The sequence below is a fragment of the Callorhinus ursinus genome, unplaced genomic scaffold (assembly GCF_003265705.2).
Source record: "Callorhinus ursinus isolate GAN/ISIS: 27379988/994484 unplaced genomic scaffold, GSC_fseal_2.0 scaffold3, whole genome shotgun sequence".
Lineage (NCBI taxonomy): Eukaryota > Metazoa > Chordata > Mammalia > Carnivora > Otariidae > Callorhinus > Callorhinus ursinus.
Genome location: NW_027397065.1, coordinates 66072638 through 66094879, shown reverse-complemented (window position 1 = coordinate 66094879; position 22242 = coordinate 66072638). Strand labels below are relative to the sequence as shown.

Below are 22242 nucleotides of genomic sequence, written 5' to 3'. Positions count from 1 at the left end.
ATAAAGGCCTGGAATACAGGGCTTTGAACTCTGTCCCAGGACAGGTATCACTTTCCAACTTTGAACCTGAGCCTGGGTTTTCAGCTAAAAGCCACTGAATGTGTCCTGTTGGTAATGGAGCTCAGAGGTGCAGGATAACACACAGGAAGCCAAGAATAGACTCCTTCCTTCTTTCAGTCTCTAACCGTAGTTCATGAGAGGAGTGATTACCTACACCTCACGTACCTTGCCCCCATGAGTAAACATTCAGTTACATTTTTTCCTGAGATTTATTTTTTACCTCCAGTTGTTCTGGAAACGTGGTGTGTGGAAGGTCACCTCTGGAGAAGAAGAGCTGCCTTCTGTGGGATCTGAGTTCTTCCGGTATTATCACTCTCATTTTTCCCAGTAAATAATCACTTCTCCACTCCTTCTGCCTGAGCTTGTTTGAAGTGAGATATTCTTAAAGCTAAACTAAGCTCTTAGGAGGATAAGCCAAAAAAAGAAATGTTGTAGAGAAAGAGTGAACACGGAATTTTAAAAATGCACATGTATCCCATAGTTCAATTATGTGTGAACCAGAAGGTTGGAGGGATGGTGGGGTGAAAAGAAGCTGTAGTTGTTTATCATTTCTGTGCAGGAGTAGGGTTAGCCTATAAAACGTTCCATTGCTTCCCGACTCTGCAAGTCACTTTTTAATGACTGTCTCAGATTTTTAATCTGTCAAATAAAAATAATACTTCCATGAGGTCTCACCAAGCTGTCTGGGGTGCATGAAGGATAGCAGCGGTGGAGAGTCTTTGCCCGTGTGCACGTGTCATTCACATGTAAATTCTGGCCTTTTTTGTTATCAGTGGCGGCGGGTCTCTGATGTGGTGAGGTGTCACTGAGAAAAGAGAGACCCGCCTTCCCAGCCTTTTCTTTTCTTTTTTAAGATTTTATTTATTTGAGGGCGCCTGGGTGGCTCAGTCGTTAAGCGTCTGCCTTCAGCTCAGGTCATGATCCCAGGGTCCCGGGATCGAGTCCCACATCGGGCTCCCTGCTCAGTGGGAAGCCTGCTTCTCCCTCTCCCACTCCCCCTGCTTGTGTTCCCTCTCTCGCTGTGTCGCTGTCAAATAAATAAAATCTTAAAAAAAAAAAGATTTTATTTATTTGAGATAGAGTGAGAGAGAGACATCGCATGAATGAGGGCGGAGGGAGTGGTTAGAGAAGCAGACTCCCCGCTGAGTGGGGAGCCCGATGTAGGGCTCCATCCCAGGACCCTGAGATCATGACCTGAGCTGAAGTCAGGTGCTCAACAGACTGAACCACCCAGGCGCCTCCCCTCCAACCAGCCTTCCCTTTTCTATTTCTTGTTGTCTTCCTCTTTTGGTCCTCTGTCTCATCTCTTTTCTATTTTCTTGTCTTCCTACTGCCTTGTCTTTTCTTCTTTCTCTGTCTTTTCTAAGGCCCGCAGTGTCCCTTGGATGCCCGCAGATAATTGCCTGTCAGATCTGGAGCTTGAACAGCTTGTGGTCAAAACTACGTCTTTAATCTATATTTACAGGGATTTTACATCATGCCCCGCTCTGGACTTAGAGAGAGGTTTGGTAGCCAATTTCATTATTACCAGCAGCCTGTGGGGAGGATCATTAAGCAGGCTCAAAGACATCCCTGCTGCTTGCTACACCTGAGCAGGACACAAAATATTGTCCATGTGACAAATCAGTGTCTCAAATGAAAAATGTCTGTCTTTATGCCTTGGGTTTAGGGCTGTTACTTAAATCATCTCCTTATTTTCTCTGCCAATCAGTGTTTAAGTATATTTGTGTGTTTTTCTTGACCGGATACTTCTGACTGCTGTAGAGGAAAGCTGTCCTTCCCCAAAGTGAGTTTCATGTATGCCATGGAGCATATATATTAAATCAGATTTTTCCAAATAGGCACAATGTTGTGGGCTAAGTTTTAGACCCTCCTGCCAATTCATATGTTGAAGCCTTAACCCCCAGTAGTTCTGAATGTGACTGTATTAGATTGGGCCTTTGAAAAGGTGACTAAGTTAAAATGAAACCTTTAGTGCGGGCCCTAACCCAATCTGACTGGTTTCAGAAAAATGGGACACACACAGAGACACCAGGGGTACCCAGGCATATGGAAAAGACCATGGAGAACACCGCGAAAAAGTGGCCATCGCCAGCCGAGGAGAGAGGCCTCAGAAGCAACCAGCCCTGCTGGCTCCTTGATCTGGGACTTTCCAGCTTCCAGAACTGTGAGGAAATTTCTGTTGTGTAAGCCACCCAGTCTATGGTATTTGTGGTAGCTTTAGTAAACATGCCGTCGAATTTCACTGAAAATTTGTAAAGCCATGTTTATATAATGTGGAAACAGCCAGATAAATACAAACTTAATTTTACTTTTATAGGACAGCTGTCCAGTGGTGTTGATGGTCTGTAGGAGTCAGGGCTCTCTAGAGAACCAGCACGGATAACACCTCTTCCTGTCTATCTGGATTCTGGGGGGTTGGCTAACAGTTATGGGGCTGGCGAGTCCAAAATCTGCAGGGCAGGCAGGCAGGCTGGAGACCCAGGGAGGAGTTGATATTACATTTTCAAGTCTGATGTTAGAATTCCTCTTTGGGGGTATCCCAGACTTTTTAATGGTCTTCAACTGATTGGATGAGGCCCACCCACATTATGGCGAATCATCTGCTTCATTCAGAGTCTACTGATTTAAACGTTGATCACATCCAAAAAATACCTTTGCAGACTGGTGTTTCACCAAATATCTGCCTAGCTAAGTTGACACATAAAGGTAGCCATCACATGGTGTTAATGCAGATGTGATAGCCTGGGCTTACTTTGTAAGAAAAGTGGGATTTCAGAAGGTGATTTAATAAAAGCTCACTTTCCCAAGGTATTATTAACAGTGACGTGCTTTTACATGGATAGCCTCACTTGATCTTTTCAACCAGCCTTTTGTTTTAATATAGTAGGAGTGAGTTGACCACACATTCAATCCTAGTGTGCTCCTTACCTCTATGTTTCTGTTGATGATACAAGCAGTAAGTGTGATGTCCAGTGTGGACTACACTGTCTTTACACCATGCTTCAAAATTTCAACACTTGCTACATGTGTTTCATAAGTCACTTGGTCTATGCTTTTTTTGCCTTGGTATCTTAAGCAGAATATAGAAAACCGATGAGACCTGTAGCTTAGTTTTTTGGGGAGCGGGGGGGTTACATCATTATCCTACTTTGCTACCGTGGGAATTCCTGCTTAAAAATCTAGGCCTAGGTAGTTGAGGTAATGTTTGAATTTTACTTCTGTTACTTCTGTCCATTCGACTGAAGCTTAGAAAAGTAGCCGTCTGTTAAACTGAAGCTGCCTTTCTGAGGCAACAGGCTCTGGTAGAATGGAGAGGTGGGGTCTCCTAGGTAACCATACTTGGGCAGCATAAATGCCCTCCTTTTAAAAGGGCCCGGGTTTATTTAAAATGTGTTGGTAACTGTTAAAGAAGAAACCATTAAACCACCCCTCCCCCCACCATCTTCATTGTGATTTAAATCTATCCGTACTTTTCATTCTTGCATAAACCTAATTAACAGCCTAATTATTTAGAGTGCTTTAAAACCAGGTGACAGGGTTCCCCTTTTTCTAGAAGGGATTGACGTTTTTCTTTAGGGGCAAGTGAAAATATATTTATAGGTAGTTTGCAAAAGGATTCAAATCATTTAGGAATACACCACTTTTTCAACCTCCCCCCCTTTTTTTTTCCTAGTGTCTGCAATTTAAGGATCATGGAAGTAAATTTTGGATTTATAAAAACCAAATAGCTTTCTAAGGATATAAGACCTGAATATACTTAACACAGATTATTTAGAGAAACTAGAAAAAAAATGGAATTGAATATTCATTATATCTTTGAAAGGAGGAAGGCATTCGGAGCGCAGAAGCAATAGAAAGAATCACAAAGTACACTTAAATTAGCTTTAATTTGCCCGGTATTAGATGGATGGGAGGGCACACTGCCCCTCCCCACATCCTATTAGTAGGCAAATAACAGACCCAGAAAATATTTGTGGGCAAAAAAAAAAAAAAAAACCCATCAGTCTTCATTATTGTCAACCCATCAACTCAATTCAGAACAAGCAGAGGACATCAGAAGACAATTCACAGCCAGTAACTGACCACATTGAATAGTGTTCTCACTTGCCGATAATCAAACCCTGCAAATTAAAATCAGATGCCAAAAATGTGTTACTCAATGGTGAGAGAAATGTAAGACCTGATCAGATGTTTGATGATATTAAGAAATTATTCTCAAAAGTCTTAGGTATGGGGTGCCTGGGTGGCTGAGTTGGTTAAGCACCTGCTGTTAGCTCAGGTCATGATCTCAGGGTCCTGGGATTGAGCCCCATGTTGGGCTCCCTGCTCAGGGGGGAGCTGCTTCTCCCTCTCCCTCTGCCTCTCCCCTCTGCTTGTGTGCGGTCTCTCTCTCTCAAATAATAAGATCTTAAAAAAAAAACGTCTTAGGTATAATAATGGTATTTTTTTTTTAAATCCCTGTCTTTTTGTTTAAAGACTTTATTTATTTGAGAGAAAGAGAGCGAGAACTTGTATGCGCCTGAGCAGGGAAAGGGACGGAGAGAAAGGGGGAGAGAGTCCTAAGCAGACTCTGTGCAGGGCTCAATCCCTGGACCCTGAGATCAGGACCTGAGCCAAAATCAAGAACCGAGGGCACACTGCTTAACCGACTTAGTCACTTAAGCGACCGTGCCACCCAGGCGCCCCAAGAAATCGCTTTCTTTTAGAGATATATGCTGAAATATTGAGAGTTGAAATTATATAATGTCTGGAATTTGCTTCAGACTTGTCTAGGTTGGGAAGGAAAGGAAACGAGCAAAGGCGTGGATAAAATAAAACAAGGGGAAGGGAAGTGAGTTGATATTTGGTGAAGCTGACTGATGTTTACATGGGGATTCATTACATCCTTTTCTCTTTTTGGGTTCGAATTTAAAAAAAAAGTTTGCAATTTTTTATAATAAAAATTTAAAAAGACAAAAAAACTCCACAAAACCCAAAGACCCCTTTAGCTAACTTCGAAAAAAAAGAGGCAACCAGATATTTTGTGCTTTCTGATGGAAGTACATGGCACCTCCAGGAAGTATTGATTGTTGCTTCAAAATTGAATTCAGAGGAAATCAGGACATAGAGAAACATGTCAGATGTTTTTATGAGACTCAGTCAGCATAAACTCTGTAGGACAGTACCTTGGCTCTTCAACAAGTAAAGAAAAACAGGGTGGGAAGTGAGGCGAACCTTCAGATTAAGAGACTGAAGAGACAGAACCGCCATTTACAATGCGGGGAACTTGTTTGTATTCTGATTCTAACCAACCAGAAAAATTTTGAGGCAATAGGGAGAATTTGGACATTGACTGGATTTTTGATGTATTTAGGCATTGTTATAGTTTTCTAAGACACATGGTATTGTGCTCATGTTTTTAAAAAAAATTCTTATTGTGTAGAGACATGCTGAAATATTTATTGAAACTGTGCTATGTGGTCTGGGATTTACCACAGATGATCTGGAGAGGGAGGTATTTAAAATGGGAGTATAGGGACGCCTGGGTGGCTCTCTCTGTGGAGGGTCGGCCTTCGGCTCAGGTCACGATCTCAGGGTCCTGGAATCGAGTCCCACATCGGGCTTCCTTGCTCAAGGGGGAAGCTTGCTTTTTCTTCTGCCTGCTTCTCCCCCTTCTTGTGTGCTCCCTCTCTCTCTCTCTCTCTGACAAATAAATAAAAATCTTTAAAAAATAAATAAATAAAACGGGAGTATAAATGAAAGGAGACAGCCACCAGTTGGTAGTCATTGAACAGGATGATAAGTTACTTTCTTTACTCTTAAGTATGTTTAAATATTAACATAATAAACTTCCAGTTTTGCCCATTGTTCTATGATTGTGAACACTGTCTACAGTGATGATAGCGCACTCATAGTTTTCTACTGTCCTTTATGGAAAGCAGTTTTATCTAAGGTATCTTTGAAAATGAGATGCACAGATATGTTTCTGGCTGTGTGCTTTATTTCCCTTCTTGAAAATAACCTGAATGCTAGACAACAAAAGAGTTAATTTTTTCACAATAACTTACGGAATTTTACATATCTTATAACAATTTATTATCTACAAGGTTGCTTTTTAAGTTTTTTTTTTTTTAAAGATTTTATTTATTTATTTGACAGAGAGAGAGAGGGAACACAACAAGGGGGAGTGGGAGAGGGAGAAGCAGGCTTCCTGCGGAGCAGGGAGCCCGATGTGGGGCTCGATCCCAGCACCCTGGGATCATGACCTGAGCCGAAGGCAGACGCCCAACGACTGAGCCACCCAGGTGCCCCTAAGTTTTTTTTAACTTAAGTAATCTCCACCCCCAGCATGGGGCTTGAACTCATGACCCTCAGATCAAGTGTAACATGTTCCTCCTACTGAGCCAGCCTACTGCCCCAGGTTGCTTTTAATTATGTCAGAGTGGAAGAAAGCAGGGCAAAAGTCAGTTATGTTAGAAAAGAAATACTTAGGAAAGTTGGCCAAAAGGAAATAAAGCTAAGTGTTCAACTTTGTTTTTAGGAGAGTATCAAATTATGGGTGTGAATATTTCTCGTCTCTCTTTTTGTAGTTTTCTGTTATGTGGTTATATGTTGTTTTTAAAATCTTAAACATGAAAATATGTAATGTTGCGAATTGAGAAAATATGCCCAGGTATTTTTAAACTACATTATTTATCTTTACCTAAAACAAAGATACTTTACTTAACAAAGTAATATCGCGGGGGGGGGTATTTTATTTTCTTAAGTGAATGGTCAGTTATTTTGTAGTTACATGCTCTAGATGGACTCTTGTGTAAGCTGTTTCTTTGCACGTTTATACACTGACTTAATTATTTTAGAATAAGCGAGAGAAAGTCACCTTGGCACTTCTGGCCCGTGGAGGTTTTGCCTTTTCTGACCTGGCTACGCGGAGGCCGTTGGCAGAGCCGTCCTATCTTTTGCTTTTCCATTTCCCACTTCCTTGGCACTCGGCTACCTAAGTGCTTCCCTTCTGCAGAACTCAAGAACATGGGAGAAAGAATAAAAGAAAGAAAGAGCAAGCAGCATTTTACAAATAGTTTGGGAAAACTAAGTTAAGGAAAGGACGAGTTGAGCTGCAGCTCCTCCGGTAAGCTTTCCTTGTGAACTTTGTCATCTCCTGGCTTGACAGAAGGCAGGTGAAAGCACGGGGCTCACACGGGCTGGGATTCAAAGCAGGAAGGTTGAGGATTAACCCAAGTGATGAATGGCCTGAGCTTCCGAAGTCCAGACATGGCCAGGGTGGCATGTCGTGCTCTAAAGGATGAAAGATGGGGGCGACAGTGGAGTGAGAACCTCACTGACCCGCTGCTTTCTGTCTCTTAAATTTGTGGCAAGGAGAGCATCACAGGCCCCATAGTGGAGGGGCAGGTCCAGCATAGTGCTTAGGGATGCTTCAGCCCCTGGAGATGCAGGTCCAGCATGGTGCTTAGGGATGGTCAGCTTAGGGATGCTCCAGCCCCTGGAGATGCAGGTCCAGCATGGTGCTTAGGGATGGTCAGCTTAGGGATGCTCCAGCCCCTGGAGATGCAGGTCCAGCATGGTGCTTAGGGATGGTCAGCCTTCCAGGGATTGGCCCAGAGGCCTGTCGTCAAGGAAGGTGGCATTTGGGCATGATGGGGGGGTTAGGGGTTGCTCTCTGCTGTGCAGGGATGCTAAGCTATAGCCTGTAGACTGGTGTCTTACTTTCCACAAGCAACCAGAAAAATTTAGCCCATGGATTTGATAATATATGTAGATACAGCAGTAGTACTGGATGTGTTGAATTAACTATCCCTGACTTTACTGAGACCGTTCTTCTGGGTCTCTCTCACCTGACAAAGTACTAGCACTTACCATTAATTTTGCAAAATATTTACCCAGCTTGATATTTTAAAGTCATTAATATAGCCTGTTTGGGTACTTAGAAGATTTTTCTCCCTGATATCTAAAAATAGTGATAATAAGGCTATAATTAACACCCAGGCCAAGCTATTATTGACTTCGTCCACAGTCACTTACCCTCCTCTGTTTGAGGTCCTGGAGTAACTCCTCTGTGTTTGGAAGCTTCCATGTGGTTTGTGGTTGCATTTCTGAAACATAAGCTGTTCATCTCAGTTTAGTTGTCTGAAGTGTATGTTGCTTAAAAAAACAAAAAACAAAAAAGAACAATAGCAACAACCCTGATTGTTTTATTATACTTAATTTCCAGGATTCTTCGAAGTCAGTTGGTGGGGGGCAGGGAGAGAATATGAGAACAAGGTGCCATAAGGCATCTGAGGCTTAAGAAGGTGAAGGAAGTTCTCCAGAATCACACAGGTACCCACAATTTAACTTTCCAGAGCACAGGGCCTTGTCACTCTGGTTCATAGCTCTGTCCAGGGCACAGAAGGTGCTCAGTAGATATCTACTGAATGAACAAATGAACGGGCCAAGCAAGATTCTGAGCCCAGGCCTAACTCAGTACGACCATGCCCCTATTGAACACACGCATTTAACTGCATTCGGGATGTAAAAGTATTGGACTGTTTCAAGTCCGTGAGGTATAACTGTGAAAAGGTTATTTCTTTAGTCTTTACCTTCAGCCACGCCAGGCTGAATCTCCCATTCCTCCCTTGACAATGTGCAACTTCCATAAACTTCCAAAGATAAATCCAGTTCTCCCTTTTCCCCAGTGCAACTTGACCCTGACTCACAGCCTTTGAAGTGAAGGGAGAGTTGGGGTGTCTTGCTCTTTCACTCATTCTTCCCCTTGCTCATCTGGGGTCTAGCACCCCTCCCCAGGTTGGGGACAGAAAAGAAGCATTGGGGATAAGGCAGGGAAGGTGACCATCTCTACGCTTCGCTGCATGCGGATGCTGTCCTCTGTGCTGGTCAAGGCTGTGTCTCTGGCCAGCCGCTGGCTCAGCACATCCCCGGTCTCTGCTCCCCGACTCAGGGGCTCTGCCTGTGGCTGGACCCTTCCTAACCCCACTCTCTCGCTGACGGACACCTCTTACCCCATGGCAGCCATCTGGATTAGGTATCTGCAAGATGGCTCGAGTCAGGCTTTATAACATGGTGTTCGTTTGACTTCCAGGAAACTCACTTGACCTTGCCTCTCCAAACCGTGGGTATGTTGGCTTCTTCCCTGGTGTCCCCTCCTTCCCCTTCTACCTTCCCTCTGTTCTCTCTAGTTCTCTTCTGCTCTGAAGGACACAGGGGAAATCAGCCAATCACTTGTCCTAGTAAATGGCAACCAGTGAAAGAGAGGTTGGTCTTTCTTCTTGCAGACACCCCCAATCTCTCTGTGTGATTCACTTGCTATCCCCACAGATTGGTGGGGAGGGGAATGAGCTGGAAAGGCTGCGGAGCTGGAAGAATATGGCCCTGCCCTCTCCTCAAGGCACTTTTCCTCTCCCTGTCCCCAGTAGTCGAAGGGAGACCAGGAAGCTGGTATTAACAGGGCTGGCTCTGTTACTTTGGAGGAGGTATAGGACCCCAATTTTATTAGAAATTGGGTCACTTAGTGGTTCTCTATCCTCAGTGGTGGGCTTTGATCTCCAATGCTGAGGCAGTGGGAGAAATTATACCAAGATTTTATCATAGACACTTAGATACCAAAGGCATTTTAGCAGAAGGAAAAGCACATATGTTGAGTTACATCATAAGTCGTCTGAAGGGTTAAAAAGTACTGTAATCTTATGAATTGGGGAGATTAACAGGCAGGCTGGGAATATTCCAGCAGCATTTGTGCATTATCTCATTTATTCTTGAAATCAGTATATGGACATGAATGTTCAAAGATGTTCAAGACCGAGCCATTTATAACCATGTAAACCTGGTAACAACCTTAGACGTTCATTACCATTTTAGCTGTAAAAACTTTTGATGGAGCTCTTTACTGATACGGGAAAATGTTCAGCATTTTTTACCTGGTGAGAAAAGTAGCTTATAAAGCACAGCATTTGCTATATGTGGAGAAATAAATTGGGCAAATACAAAAAAATTAACAGAAAACGATTCTGTTTTATTTTTACTTTTCTGTAGTTTTTGAACTTTTAAATAAGGAATCTTTTTTTTACATATGTAAAAATATGCTTTTAGAGATTTATTTACTCGTTTGAGAGAGCGTGCACGCAAGTGTGTGTGTTGGGGGGGGTGAGGGGGAGAGAGAGAAGATCCAAGCACTCCACGCTGAGCAAGGAACCGACGTGGGGCTCGATCCTACAACCCCAAGATCATGACCCCAGCTGAAACCAAGAGTTGAATGCTCAGTGGACTGTGCCACCCAGGCTCCCTTGTAAAAATATTTTTGAAAGGAATTGTACAATTAATGAAATTTAGAATATATACTTGTATCAGCTCTTTCGTCTTTTAGATGTCCTATGTCCTTAATTACTGATGATTTTTTTAATATTTCATAGTTTCCGAACATTAAAGCGTTTAGTTTTTTTTCTTACTTGGCCTCGTAGGTAATACTTCATTCCACAATCTGGCTTATATTTCAACAGCTGTACGTCCTAAATATTATTTGGCATTTATAAGTGCATGTGGTAATTTGGAAAAATGCCTTTATTACAATATAAATCTTCCAAGTAACTTTGAAAATCATGCTCTAGCCTTCAGTTTGAAGACTAGACAATGTGACTACTCTTAACTCGTAGCAAGAGCCTCCAAATGCTATCTGTCTTATATCCTGACTATTTTGTAATTTAATGGAATCACTAAAGTGTTTCAGGGGAATTATTTCCACAGGGCTTAAGTGCCTACAGCTTCATAAATCAGAATGGAGTTTTAGCAGGCAGAGAAATAGTGGCATCATAGATCTGTATCTCCTAGTCTAGACAGTTGAAAATCAGCCTCTAAGCTCTGTGGGTTAGGAGCCTGCCTTGGGGTCTAATTTCCTGTAATACCTCCAGGCCTAGCAGAAAGCAAGTTGCATGATACAGGTGATTACGATGAGGAAACATTTACTTAGCACTGAATATGTGCAAGGCACATTATATGTGGTTTTCATGCATTATCTTGTTTTAACCGCATAATGGCTCTTTGGGACAGGTGGTTTTTAACCTCTTCTGAAGGGACAGGGACAGAGCTGGAGTATGCATAGTAATGTGTGAGAAGTCTAAGTATTTTTGATGCCAAGCTGGCCTAAAATTCCATAGTTACGGACTCACCTTGGAAAGACTTTTGATTAGGTGTATTGAAATTCAGGTTAAATTAGAGTATTTACATAAAAGTCTGTGTACAGTGTGGGTTTGAATAAATTGAGATAGCAGTGAGAAAAGGCACAAAAGTTCTTTAGTGTTATATGAAAAATTTTCTAAGAATTTATTTTAGTTGGTATATTAAAAATTTTATATATATATTTTTAAAGAGAGAGATTTAAGAGAGAACACGCACGAGCAGGGGAGGAACAGAGGGAGAGGGAGAAGCAGACTCCCCACTAAGCAGGGAGCCCGATGTGGGGCTCAGTCCCGGGACTCCGGGATCATGACCTGAGCTGAAGGCAGATGCCCAACAGATTGAGCCACCCAGGTGCCCCATAAAAAATTTTATGTTTTTTTTAAATTTAAATTTTAGTTAACACACAGTGCAGTTTTGGTTTCTGGAGTGGAATTTAGTGATTCGTCACTTACGTATAACACCCAGTGCTCATCACAAGTGCCCTCCTTAATACCCATCACCCATCTAGCCCATCCTCCACTCACCTCCATCCAGCAACCCTGTTGGTTCTCTGTAAAGTGTCTCTTATGGCTTGTTTCCCTCTCTTTTTTTTCTTTTCCCCTAAGAATTTTTTTAAATGTTTGTCACATTTTACTTTATTGTATAAAATCTGTAGAATCCCATTTATGTTCTAAGTATTGTAATGGATATGGTCAATACAAATAGAACAATTCAGAGGTACGATAAACAGGCAAATCATGCTAAAATAGTGCAGGATGCGCTGGGGGTAGAGGTAGTGGTATTTAAGCTGGGCTGGAAGGATTTTTGACAACTTCAGGAAAGTAGTACTAGCCTAAAATGTTGGAGGCAGATCCTGAGAATGGTTTGGCTTTTACAAATACTAGGGGGGAATCATGGGGTTATCTGAATTAATCCCTGTCATTCATTCCAAGAAGATTACCACCTCCTAGCAGAATGCTCTTTATGTGAGAAGAGGGTATTGGAGGAACATATGGTGGTCTTATATTTTGAAACTTCAAGTCTAAAAGTCTAGTCTAGAGTGATGGCAGTCAATCTTGCATTCCTGTTTTGAAGTTCCAAGTGTAGTTGACATCTTCATTGTTTGATAGGCATATGAACAGCCTTTTTCTTTGTTATGTGACATTTATATCAACCAAAATTTCTAGATTTTTGTGTTCTTTATTCATGTCTTGGTTAATTGGACCATGTCTTTGAAAATTTCACAGGAGCATTTAAGTAAGGGTGTTCTTGGTCTCTGCATGTTTGAGAACATGTTTCTGCTTTCCGCACAGCTGAAGGACTGTGGGCTAGACAGAATTGCTCTATGACGCTTGATTCCTCTCAGAACTCTGTTGGTGGTGGTCCATTGTCTTCTGGTATTCAGAGTTTTGGAGAAATCTGAGCCAGCCTGATTTGGGGAAACTTTGAAAATAAGCTGTTTTCTATCTGGATACCAATAGAGTTTTTTTTCTCTATCCTTCAAATCAAAAAAGAAAATGTCAACAAAATGTGTCTTGAGATACTGGTCTCTTCCCTCCTGCCCTCCCCTCTCACTAATTCTAGCTACTACTTAGAGACTCATTTAATTTTCTTGATAAACTTCTCTTTAGCTCAGGGTAGTTTGCTTTTATTCTCTTCTTTCTTAACTTTGCTCAGATTTCTACATTATACATTATGTTGCCGGGATCCTTTTTTTTAATATTTTTTCCTCTCCTCCTTACTGTCTTTTTTCCTTTAAGTTACATTTGTCTTTTCCTTTAATTTCAAATTTCCTAGGTTCCTCTGTCTTCTCTTCACTGTTTCCAACACATTTTTAAATTTGGCGTCTCCGTGTAGTCTTCTCTGATTCCAGATTGTTCTATAGAGGAGTTTCATAGACCTATTTTTCTCCTGAATCTAGTTGAAAGCACACATTAGGAAACCTCTCTGGCTTCTTAAAGACTCATTCTGTTACAGGAATAAATGTGCTCTGATTCTCAAAGACGTTCTCTTCCTTTGGATTGTGGGAGCTTTTCTTAGGGCCTGTGCTGTTTCTCTCAGCTAGTATTTACAGCGTGACGGCTGTGATCGTCTGGAACTGGGGGAAGAAGAGGGGGGTTCTATCAGATATTTTAAGATTCCTATTCAAATATTTCAGTCCAAAAAAAAAAAGCAGAAGGGAAACTTACAGTTGTCAGTCTACACTTTGCCATTCAGAAGTCCGGCAGCCTGAGGGAGGGTATGGGATCAGCTGATTGCAGCAGGAAGCTGTCTGTGCCAAGTTCACTGGCAGTAGCGGCTTGGAATTCACTGGGGCTTCTTGGCTGGGCGCAGTTGCCTTCCTTAGGCACTGGCCACACATCCCTGCACTGCCGGTCCCTTGCGTTTCTTCAGTGTCCCGTTGGCACATGGTGCACTCCGTGGCGACCCACCATCACCATCACCCTTGATCCCTCTGAGTTATGCACCACGAGTGGAGTTTTTCTGGGATATCTTCTGGGCATGTTCCTGGAGGGCAAGTGGGTAGCTCGTCATTGTCATCGGTCCTCTTGGCCTTTCTTTAGACTTGTCACATCTGCCTAAAACTACAAGAAATTCCCTGAAGTCTCTGGCTTGTGGATAGCCTCTTTCCATAGTTTCCTGTGCAGATACAAGCCTTCCCTTCGTTTTATAGGTGGCAGTTCATTTTAATGGGACACCGATAAACCGTTCAAGATATTTAAGGCATTGATGAATTTTCCCAGGGTCCAAACCACTTTAGTCGCTTGGCTTAGAATATAGTTGCAACTGGAACTCCTGGGCTTGCGTGCGGTCGGCAGTGGATCTCATCTGCGCTGTAGCCAGTCAGGAAATCTGGGCTTGGCCATGGGTGTATATTGTGAATGTGAACATCAGCCAATCCGAGAGGAAAAGAACCACTATTGAAAATAACAGAATGGGCATTCCCTGAGGAGTGTGAATAATAACCACATTAGCTAACACTTACTGAATGCTTACCATGTGCCAGACACTGTTCTAAATATTTAGCAAATGTTTGATTCATTCAACTCTCACAACAACTCTATGATGGAGGTTACTTTGATGACTTCTTATCTTACAGTTGAGGCACACAAGAGGTAAATCACTTGCCCAAGCTCTCAGTGATGGAACGGGACTCTGAATGCAGGCAGTCTGGCTTCTGGGTCCAAGCATTAAAGCACTGTATTGGACTGCATTTCAACAAGTAGGACTGAGATTGGAGGTCTGATAGCATAAGGAGTTTGGATTTGTTAGAATCGACAGAAGGGAGCCAGCTGATGCCTACCAGTGCCGGGAGGTGTCAAGATGAAAATGTCAAGATAACATTCAAATTGTTGCAGTGGCGAAGAGGAAAGGCTGTCTTGAGGGAACCAGGAGGGCTGGCTACTTCCTTAGTATTTTTACTAGCAACATTATCTTTGAAAAAGCTCCGTGCTTTCCTGGTGTCTTTTACTCAGGCAAACATTCATTCACTTGATAAACATTTATCCATCACTGGCCACATCAGCCCTTGTGCTAGATGCCTGGGATACAGATTAAGGGCTGTGGTCCCTCCCCTTGAACTCACAGTCTATGGCACACCAGTAGATGTACACCAAGTGACTTTTAGTAGAAACTATTTCAAGTGGTAATAAGTTGTATGTAGCATATCCTGGAAAATGGAGCTTCAAAATTTCAAAAGTGTCCGTGTTTTTATTTCATTGTTTTTTTTTTTTTTTAAGATTTTATTTATGTATTTGAGCGAGAGAGTGTGTGCACAAGCAGGGGGAGCAGGAGAAGGAGAAGCAGGGAGCCTGATGTGAGACTCGATCCCAGGACCCTGGGATCATTACCTGAGCCGAAGGCAGACGCTTAACTGACTGAGCCACCCAGGCGCCCCATTATTTCATTGTTTTAATAATAAATGGACTAATTTATTTTCAATATACGTTCAAACTGCAGATTCTTGACCTGTATGTTAAAGTCAAAATCCATAGCGCAAGAAGACACAGTTCCAATATTGCTTGACTAAAGTTTCTCCCTTTTGGTGGTTTTTCTGTGTGTTCACTTGGCATCTAGCTCAATCATAAAATTCTAGGACAAGACATTTTGGGGGAGTCCCTTGTGGGACCCAAAAAGGTAATGAATGAGGCTTCACAAATTGGAACATTGATGAGTTTTCCAAAGTTTTCTGTATTAGTGTCCTTAGTTTTGGCTTCTCTGTTGCTCTGAGAAATGCGTAGCTCCAGCGTTAAGCATTCTTGGGTTTTCCTTGGGGGCCCTAGGTCTTCTGGGTACTGGGGGAGATAACAGTGCAAGATGGCCATCTATACACATGCTTGGGTGATGCCTCAGCAAAATCAGACTGATGATAAACATCACAGCCCCTCATCTTGTGTTCTGAAAAAACGCTGCCCTCTGCCTTTAGATGTCAGGAAGAAATAATTTCATGGAACAAGATTTTTTCCCCTGTGGGTGGATATTGGAGTTTATTTTGGGTTTGCTATTATTGGAGTGTAGAAAGGCTATAACAGATATGCCCTTTCTTGAGGACTATGAGTTTTGGCATAAATAAGTCAGTGGTGTCTCTTGCCTCAAATATATTAAAATATCCAGACTACTTAAAATTAACCTCTGATAACATTAGACAGTGTGCTTAGATGCGTATAGTATTTTGATTATTTAAGTTACTTCAGAAATTTGGAATAGTAATGAATTGGAACACTGGATAGTCCCCTCCGATTGGAAGAAAGTTCTATTTTAATGTATTGAGTATTTAAAAATATACATAGATTTATTAGGGGGGGTCATTTTGGAAGAAGACGAAAATTTCTGCCATCAAGTACTATCTTTTCGGGGAGTCAAATATTTTTAGATGTACTGTTATCTCCTATTTTACAAATGAGGAAACAGAGATGTACAGAGTTAAATAACTTTTCCAGGATCACACGGCTAGTAAGTGGTAGAGCCCGAATTTGGATCCAGAAACTCAGAATGCAAGCTCTTAGCCCCTGGGCCATATTGCCTCTCTGTAACAAGACAAAAAAATGGGAAAACACACAAAAAAATGGGAAAACCATATGCTTTGAATGCTAGCGTAAAACTTTGTTAGAATGAATGGCAGGGAACAACATTCGGCCTTGGTAGCAGAGAGATGGCAAGATAAAAATGAAAGAGGAAAAATTACTTGAGTAGTTACAATGTCAGAAGAGGAAAGAATATCTTAGATTCTGGAGCCAAGGGCTTGGCTAGAGCTCCAAGCTTTAGTGTGGGGTATGGCTGGGGGTGGGGGGAGCTGGGCAGAGTGGAATTTAAGATTTGAAACTGGATTAAGACCAGCCTTCAGTTGTATGTGTGTGTGTGGGGGGTGGGGGGACAGTAAAGAACATGGGGTCTCTTGTTGGCCATGGACAGCCATAGATGATTTTGTGTAGGAAAGTGAGCTAGAGTGGCAGGCAAGAGTCTTTAACCAGCAGGGAGGTTGATATGGGAGAAAGGAAGTGGGGGGGTAGCTGGAAGCAGAAAGGCCAGTTAAGAGGTTATTGATTTTCTATTTAAAAAAATGTGTAGCCCCCTTTACCCATTTCTCCCACCCCCCCAATGAGTAAAGAGGATATACATTTTTTAAAGAAAAAATAAAACCAAAACAAAACATAGCTTACTTACTCTCACACTTCATCAGGTTAAACCAACAATGAATATTCCTGTTTTCTGGATGGGAAAATGAGTCCAGTGTGGCGAGCTGGCTTGCCTGAAATCAATAGTGAAAGCTGTAGCCACCACGCAACATTTTTTTTTTTTTTTTTGTGGTTGATTACTACAGAAAGGAGGAAGAGCTGGGACTCTGAGCCACATCACGCCTGTTCCTTCCAGTGCATCACTTCTCCCTCCTTCACGCTCAATAACTTTACAGATGCTCTGGGCACCAGATAGTTTCTTGATTTAAACATTTTAAAACAAGCATGTAATGTGAATCCACTGGAATCTACAGAAATAGGCATTTATCTAAATCTGAATATAAAAGAGCGGTGCAAATCAAAGGTGGACCTGGCTCTCGCGAGCCAGCATCCTGCTTTGGAACTTTGTCCTGTTTAGGAAAACTCCAAGGCTGCCTCTGCACTGGTGTGGGGTTCCAGGAATGAGCAACTTTGAGAGTCATGTTCGTTGGCCTGCTTTCTATGTAGGAAAGAGTGCGGGAGGCCAGAGGGAGGGAAAAGACCTATTACACATCCTCCAACTTGCAGGAGCAGAAGTATGGTTAAGCTTAGAACTTAAGGGAGAACTACAGAACCAGGACAAGAGTCCTGTGCGACGAGGCTGTGCAAAGCATGAAACCACAGTTTTAGTACAACACAGCTTGGGTGGCCTGGAGAAAGCCGCCTTCTACTCACATTGAAAGAACATTGGACAAAGATGATCTCAGTTATTGCTCTGTCACAAATGACCCGGAAATTGATGGCATGGAACATTCTTTGTGCTATGCTCACAGCTGAGGCGTCAGGCGTTTGAACAGGATGCTGTAGGAATGGCAGCGAGAGTTGTCTGTACTTTAAGATGGCGGACACTCAGATGGGAGGGCTGACGCCTGCGGCTCCCTCACAGCCTGGGGACTGGAGTCATCTGGATGGCCACTTCTTTACTCACATGTGTGACAGCGGAGCTGAGATGGTCCGAGGGTGCACTCAACCTGGGACACCTGTGTGTGGCTTTGCACGCCTCACAGCATGATGATCAGCGTAGAGAGAGTGTTGGTTCCCAGAAAGCCGGATGGAAGTTGCATGGCCTGCTCTGACCTATTATTGAGAGTCAAAGAGCGCCATCTTAGCTATATTCTGTTACAAGCAAGTCAGCTCAGAGTCGAGGAGTTGGGATGGAGATACCACCTCAAAGGATTGACATCGGTGATGTTTTCCACAGGCAATTAGATAAATTAAATCAACAAAATCTCCCTTGATTATCTTGAATTCAAATGTAAACCTTTATTTTAATACGTATAATTAGACAAATGTTTTATTAAAAACACCAATAGCTAATGTTTTTAAACTGAAATTTAAGGAATTTAAGACTACTAAAAAGGGTTCATTTTCTTTTTCTAGTATTCTGCTGGAAACTTTTTCGGTAGTGACCTGGCTTCACTCCTGCCTAAACTTTGATCCAGTACTTTCTGTTAACTCGAAATCAGTGGGACCACTTCAATAGTAGGATAATCTTCTAAACTGGCTTATGAAGAGCTCTAAAGGAAAAGGGGGGAAAAGAAAGCTATTGAAATGTCTCTGATAAACAATGATCAATGTCAGAACCTCTCTCCTGGTGCTCTATACCTGTATAGAGTATCTATACCTGTCGATGTGCCCCAGGAGCTTGGTAAAGAGGAGAGCCCCATCTCAAGTGTCTAGCATGATGCCTGGCGAAAGAAAGAACCAAAAGGGTATTGAGCTGAACTGGACTGAATAAAGGCATTGGCCATAGGAATGAAAAGCAGGTCAGTGCAAGGAAACCAGGGAGACAGCCCCAGCAGCTGATGGACTGGAAAGGTGGAGGGAGAGGAGAAGAGCCGGGGCCTATGGCTTGGGTGACTGCACCACTAACCAAGGCAGGGGCATCAAGGTGAGGGGCTTATCTGAAGGAGGGTATAGGGAACTTGGTTCAGGCCCTTTTCTCTCTTGGCAGGGGGGGCATCCTGATTGCCTGTTGATGCTTATTAAGAGTCTTCATGTCCAGAAAGATAGGACTGTTGATTCACTGTCTTCTCTAGTTCAGCATTTTAACAGATACCAACTTGGTTAATATCAGGCTGGTTTGTTGAAGAATAATTCCGGCTGAATAGAATCCCATAGAGCATTTTTAAATTTTGCACTCGTATTTTTTTCAGAGACTTGGGGGAGTCCAATGTGCAGCCATGTAGACATGATGCCTGGGCATGATCAGGACCAGAGACCACCCTGATCCTCTACTCTGACCGTTCAGACACTTGAAATGCACCTAAGCATTTGACTTAAGACTTTGTGGATGAAATCATTTGATCTGTGAAGTCTATCTTGTTCCACTTGGGTAAAGAGCAAAGCTCAGGGGTTGTGGCTGCTTATCAAGCTCAAATACCTGCCAGAAGTACTTAGGATGTTTGCTTGAATTCTAGCCACACATGTCTCCAAGCATCTGTGTACAAGGAAAGCCTTGCTTGGGCCTTGAGATGGTCATTGTTACGCATGTACCTCCCTTTAAGCAGTGAATATTTCTTTCAGTCAATCAAATCCCACTTGCGTGTGTGTGTATAACATGTACACCTACACCCACATATATATATATAATTAATAAACTATATTAAAATCATAAAAAGCTTACTGTTCAAGGAAGCCTTTGTGTGAACGTGCTTGCAAAGTAAATAATCATGCTTTAAATGCTTTTGTAGGACTACAAATTTCATGTCTAATAATATCTGCTGTAGGGGTGGTTCCTGCATTTAAAATGGACTTAGAGCCCGGAATTCCTGGTCAGAGTGTCACCAGACTGCAGTCCTGCCCTCTGGCCCATGCAGCCCAGCACACTGTGATCTGGGTTCTGCCTGGCCTTCCTCTGCGTGATGGGCATCGGGGGAAGTGGGGGGCTCGGGTGGGGTGGGGGGGCAGGACTGAAGTGGAAAGGGCACCGAAGGTCTGGGCTTTGAATTTTGACTCTTTTACTTTCTGGCCTTATAACTTTGGGTGAGATTCTTCTATTTTCTGGGCTTCAGTTTCCTTGTCAGTTCAATGAGGATGATAATCCCCACCTCCTGGGATAGTTCGTTAGTTCTTAGGGCTGCTGTAACCAATTGCCACACACCGAGTGGCTTTAAATAACCATGAGAAATGTGTTCTCTCACAGATCCGGAGGCTGGAAGTCCAAAATCAAGGTGGCGACAGGGCCATCCGCCCTCTAAAGGCTCCAAGAAGACTCCTTCCTTGCCTCTTTGGCCCCTGGTGGTTGCCAGCAGTCCTTGCTTAATGGCAGCAAACTCCGATTGGTGTCTCTGGCATCACTTGGCCGCCTTCTCTGTCTCCTCCATGTCTTTATCTCTCTCTGTGTCCTTAGAAGGACACCTTTTACCAGACTTGGGGCCCACCCTAACCCATAATGACCTCATCCTTACTTGATCACATGTGCAAAGACCCTATTTCAAAATAAGGCTACACGCTGAAGTTCAGGGTGGACATGAGTGTTGTGTGATGACACTCTTCAACCCAGTGTAGGAGATTATAGTGACTTAAATCCGTTCTTTACGGCAGCTGGAAGGGAGGAGCACATAGTAGAAACTCAGCAAATCACTAGAAGCCATTTATGAGGTGTGACCCATTCGCTCTCTGACCTCATGACTCCTTTCTCCGTTGACAGTCACTGCTTTGTGGTTCCGCTGGGTCACCCTCATCTCACATCCTTCACCATCTTTTGGGGACCTCCAGGTTGCTTCCTGATCTCCAGGATTTCGGTTCGCAGCTCCAGTTTTTCCTTTTTGCCATCATTCTGGGAACTCTAACATTCATGTAAACGACTCCTCTGACAACCTACCTCTGATCTGTGGGACTGCGTCCTGGACCTCACTCTTGTCTCTGATCCCACAGTCTTCCACATACCTGCTCATTGTCACCTCCTGTGCTCTTGATCCCGGAATGTTTGCTTCACCCATCTTTCCAGTCTTTAGTCATCCAGCGGACTACCCCTTACTCCTGTCCCTCCCAGGACTTCCAGTGGAAAATCACACAGCACTACCAGTTGGTCTATGTGCAGAGTTACAATTCCCACTCTTGGCTGGACTTCCAGGAGTGTTTGACAACCCCTTTGTTCATTTCAGGTGGGTTTCCTTTCTCCCCCCCCCCCCCCCCCCCCGCGCCCCAACCCCGAGCTATTGGGAACATTGTTCAAGCTTCTTAGCCCACCATGGACCCTGCACATTTTGCCTCTTGCTTCCCCAAGAAAACAGAAGCCAGAAAACAAATGGACTTCCTCTCCCACGTATCTCTGCTGGTCCTCCTCTTCCTCTTTTACTCTCATCTCGTGTGCAGCCATCAGTCTTCTGCCTGGATGAATCCTCACTTCCACTCCTCACCCCTTTGTTTCCCTCATTCACTGGCTCCTTTGCTAGCCTCAGGCTATAAACACTGAAATCTTGCTCATTCTCAAAAGTTCCTTCATTTTCCTTAATACTGAACTTCTTTAGCTTTCTCTTCCTGAGAGAACCAGCTGTACTGTAAAGGGAGGAACTCTACACATTTCTTACCTGCTCTGTGCCTCAGTTTCCTCATCTGTAAAATGGGCTAATGGTACCTCATAGGATCATTGTTTAAGATTAAGTTATAATGTAGTACGGTTCCTAAGACTATACATTTTTAGCTATTGTTTAGTAGTAATAGTATCCTCACTGGGCTTTCATAGGACTTAGTTCCTAGCACTGATCTAGCACTGACAAGCAATAATGTTAGTACTTACTGGAAGCATTTCTGCTCTCAGAAGTTGTGAATTCCTGGGGTGCCTGAGTGGCTCGATCAGTTAAACGTCTGCCTTTGGCTCAGGTCATGATCTCAGGGTCCTGGGATTGAGCCCCTCTTTGGGCTCCCTGCTCAGTGGGGAGCCTGCTTCTCCCTCTCTCTCTCTCCCCTCCACCCCCACCAGCCCCTGCTCATGCTCTCTTGCTCTCTCTCAAATTAATAAAATCGTAAAAAAAAAAAAAAGTTATGAACTCTTTTAGAGCTGATATTATTGCATAGCCATCTTTTTCTGCCTGGGACTTCACAGAGTATCTGGCCCCTTGCCATCCCCCCAAATACCACATAAATGAGTGCTTCAACTCCATTGAATTGGTTGGAATCATTTTTTTCCCCTGAAGGGTAAAGGTGGTTTGACCTATTCCCAGACTTACTTCTGCCCCCATGAGACTGCTTTTACCTCCTGTGGCATAATTTTTAAATACAATGTTTTAACATTGGTCAGCATATTGGAAGAAATGAATTTGGTAGGATTATGGAGACTTTCAATACATTTGTGGACTGCGACAAAGGCATCAGT

The 22242-nt window shown here is 43.0% G+C and overlaps 1 protein-coding gene across 8 annotated transcripts in view; it reads left to right on the top strand.

Moving 5' to 3' along the window:
* Positions 1 to 22242, top strand: part of RAI14 (retinoic acid induced 14) — a 137109-nt gene that overhangs the window by 50661 nt on the left and 64206 nt on the right. For 4 of the 8 annotated variants that reach the window (XM_073891042.1, XM_073891041.1, XM_073891040.1 and 1 more), the window contains exon 4: positions 2068 to 2227. The exons of the other annotated variants lie outside the window; for them this stretch is intronic. In XM_073891042.1, coding sequence (XP_073747143.1) covers positions 2072 to 2227 — 156 coding nt within the window. In that variant the 5' untranslated portion in view covers positions 2068 to 2071. The remainder of the gene's footprint in view (positions 1 to 2067; positions 2228 to 22242) is intronic. 8 annotated transcript variants of the gene reach the window in all.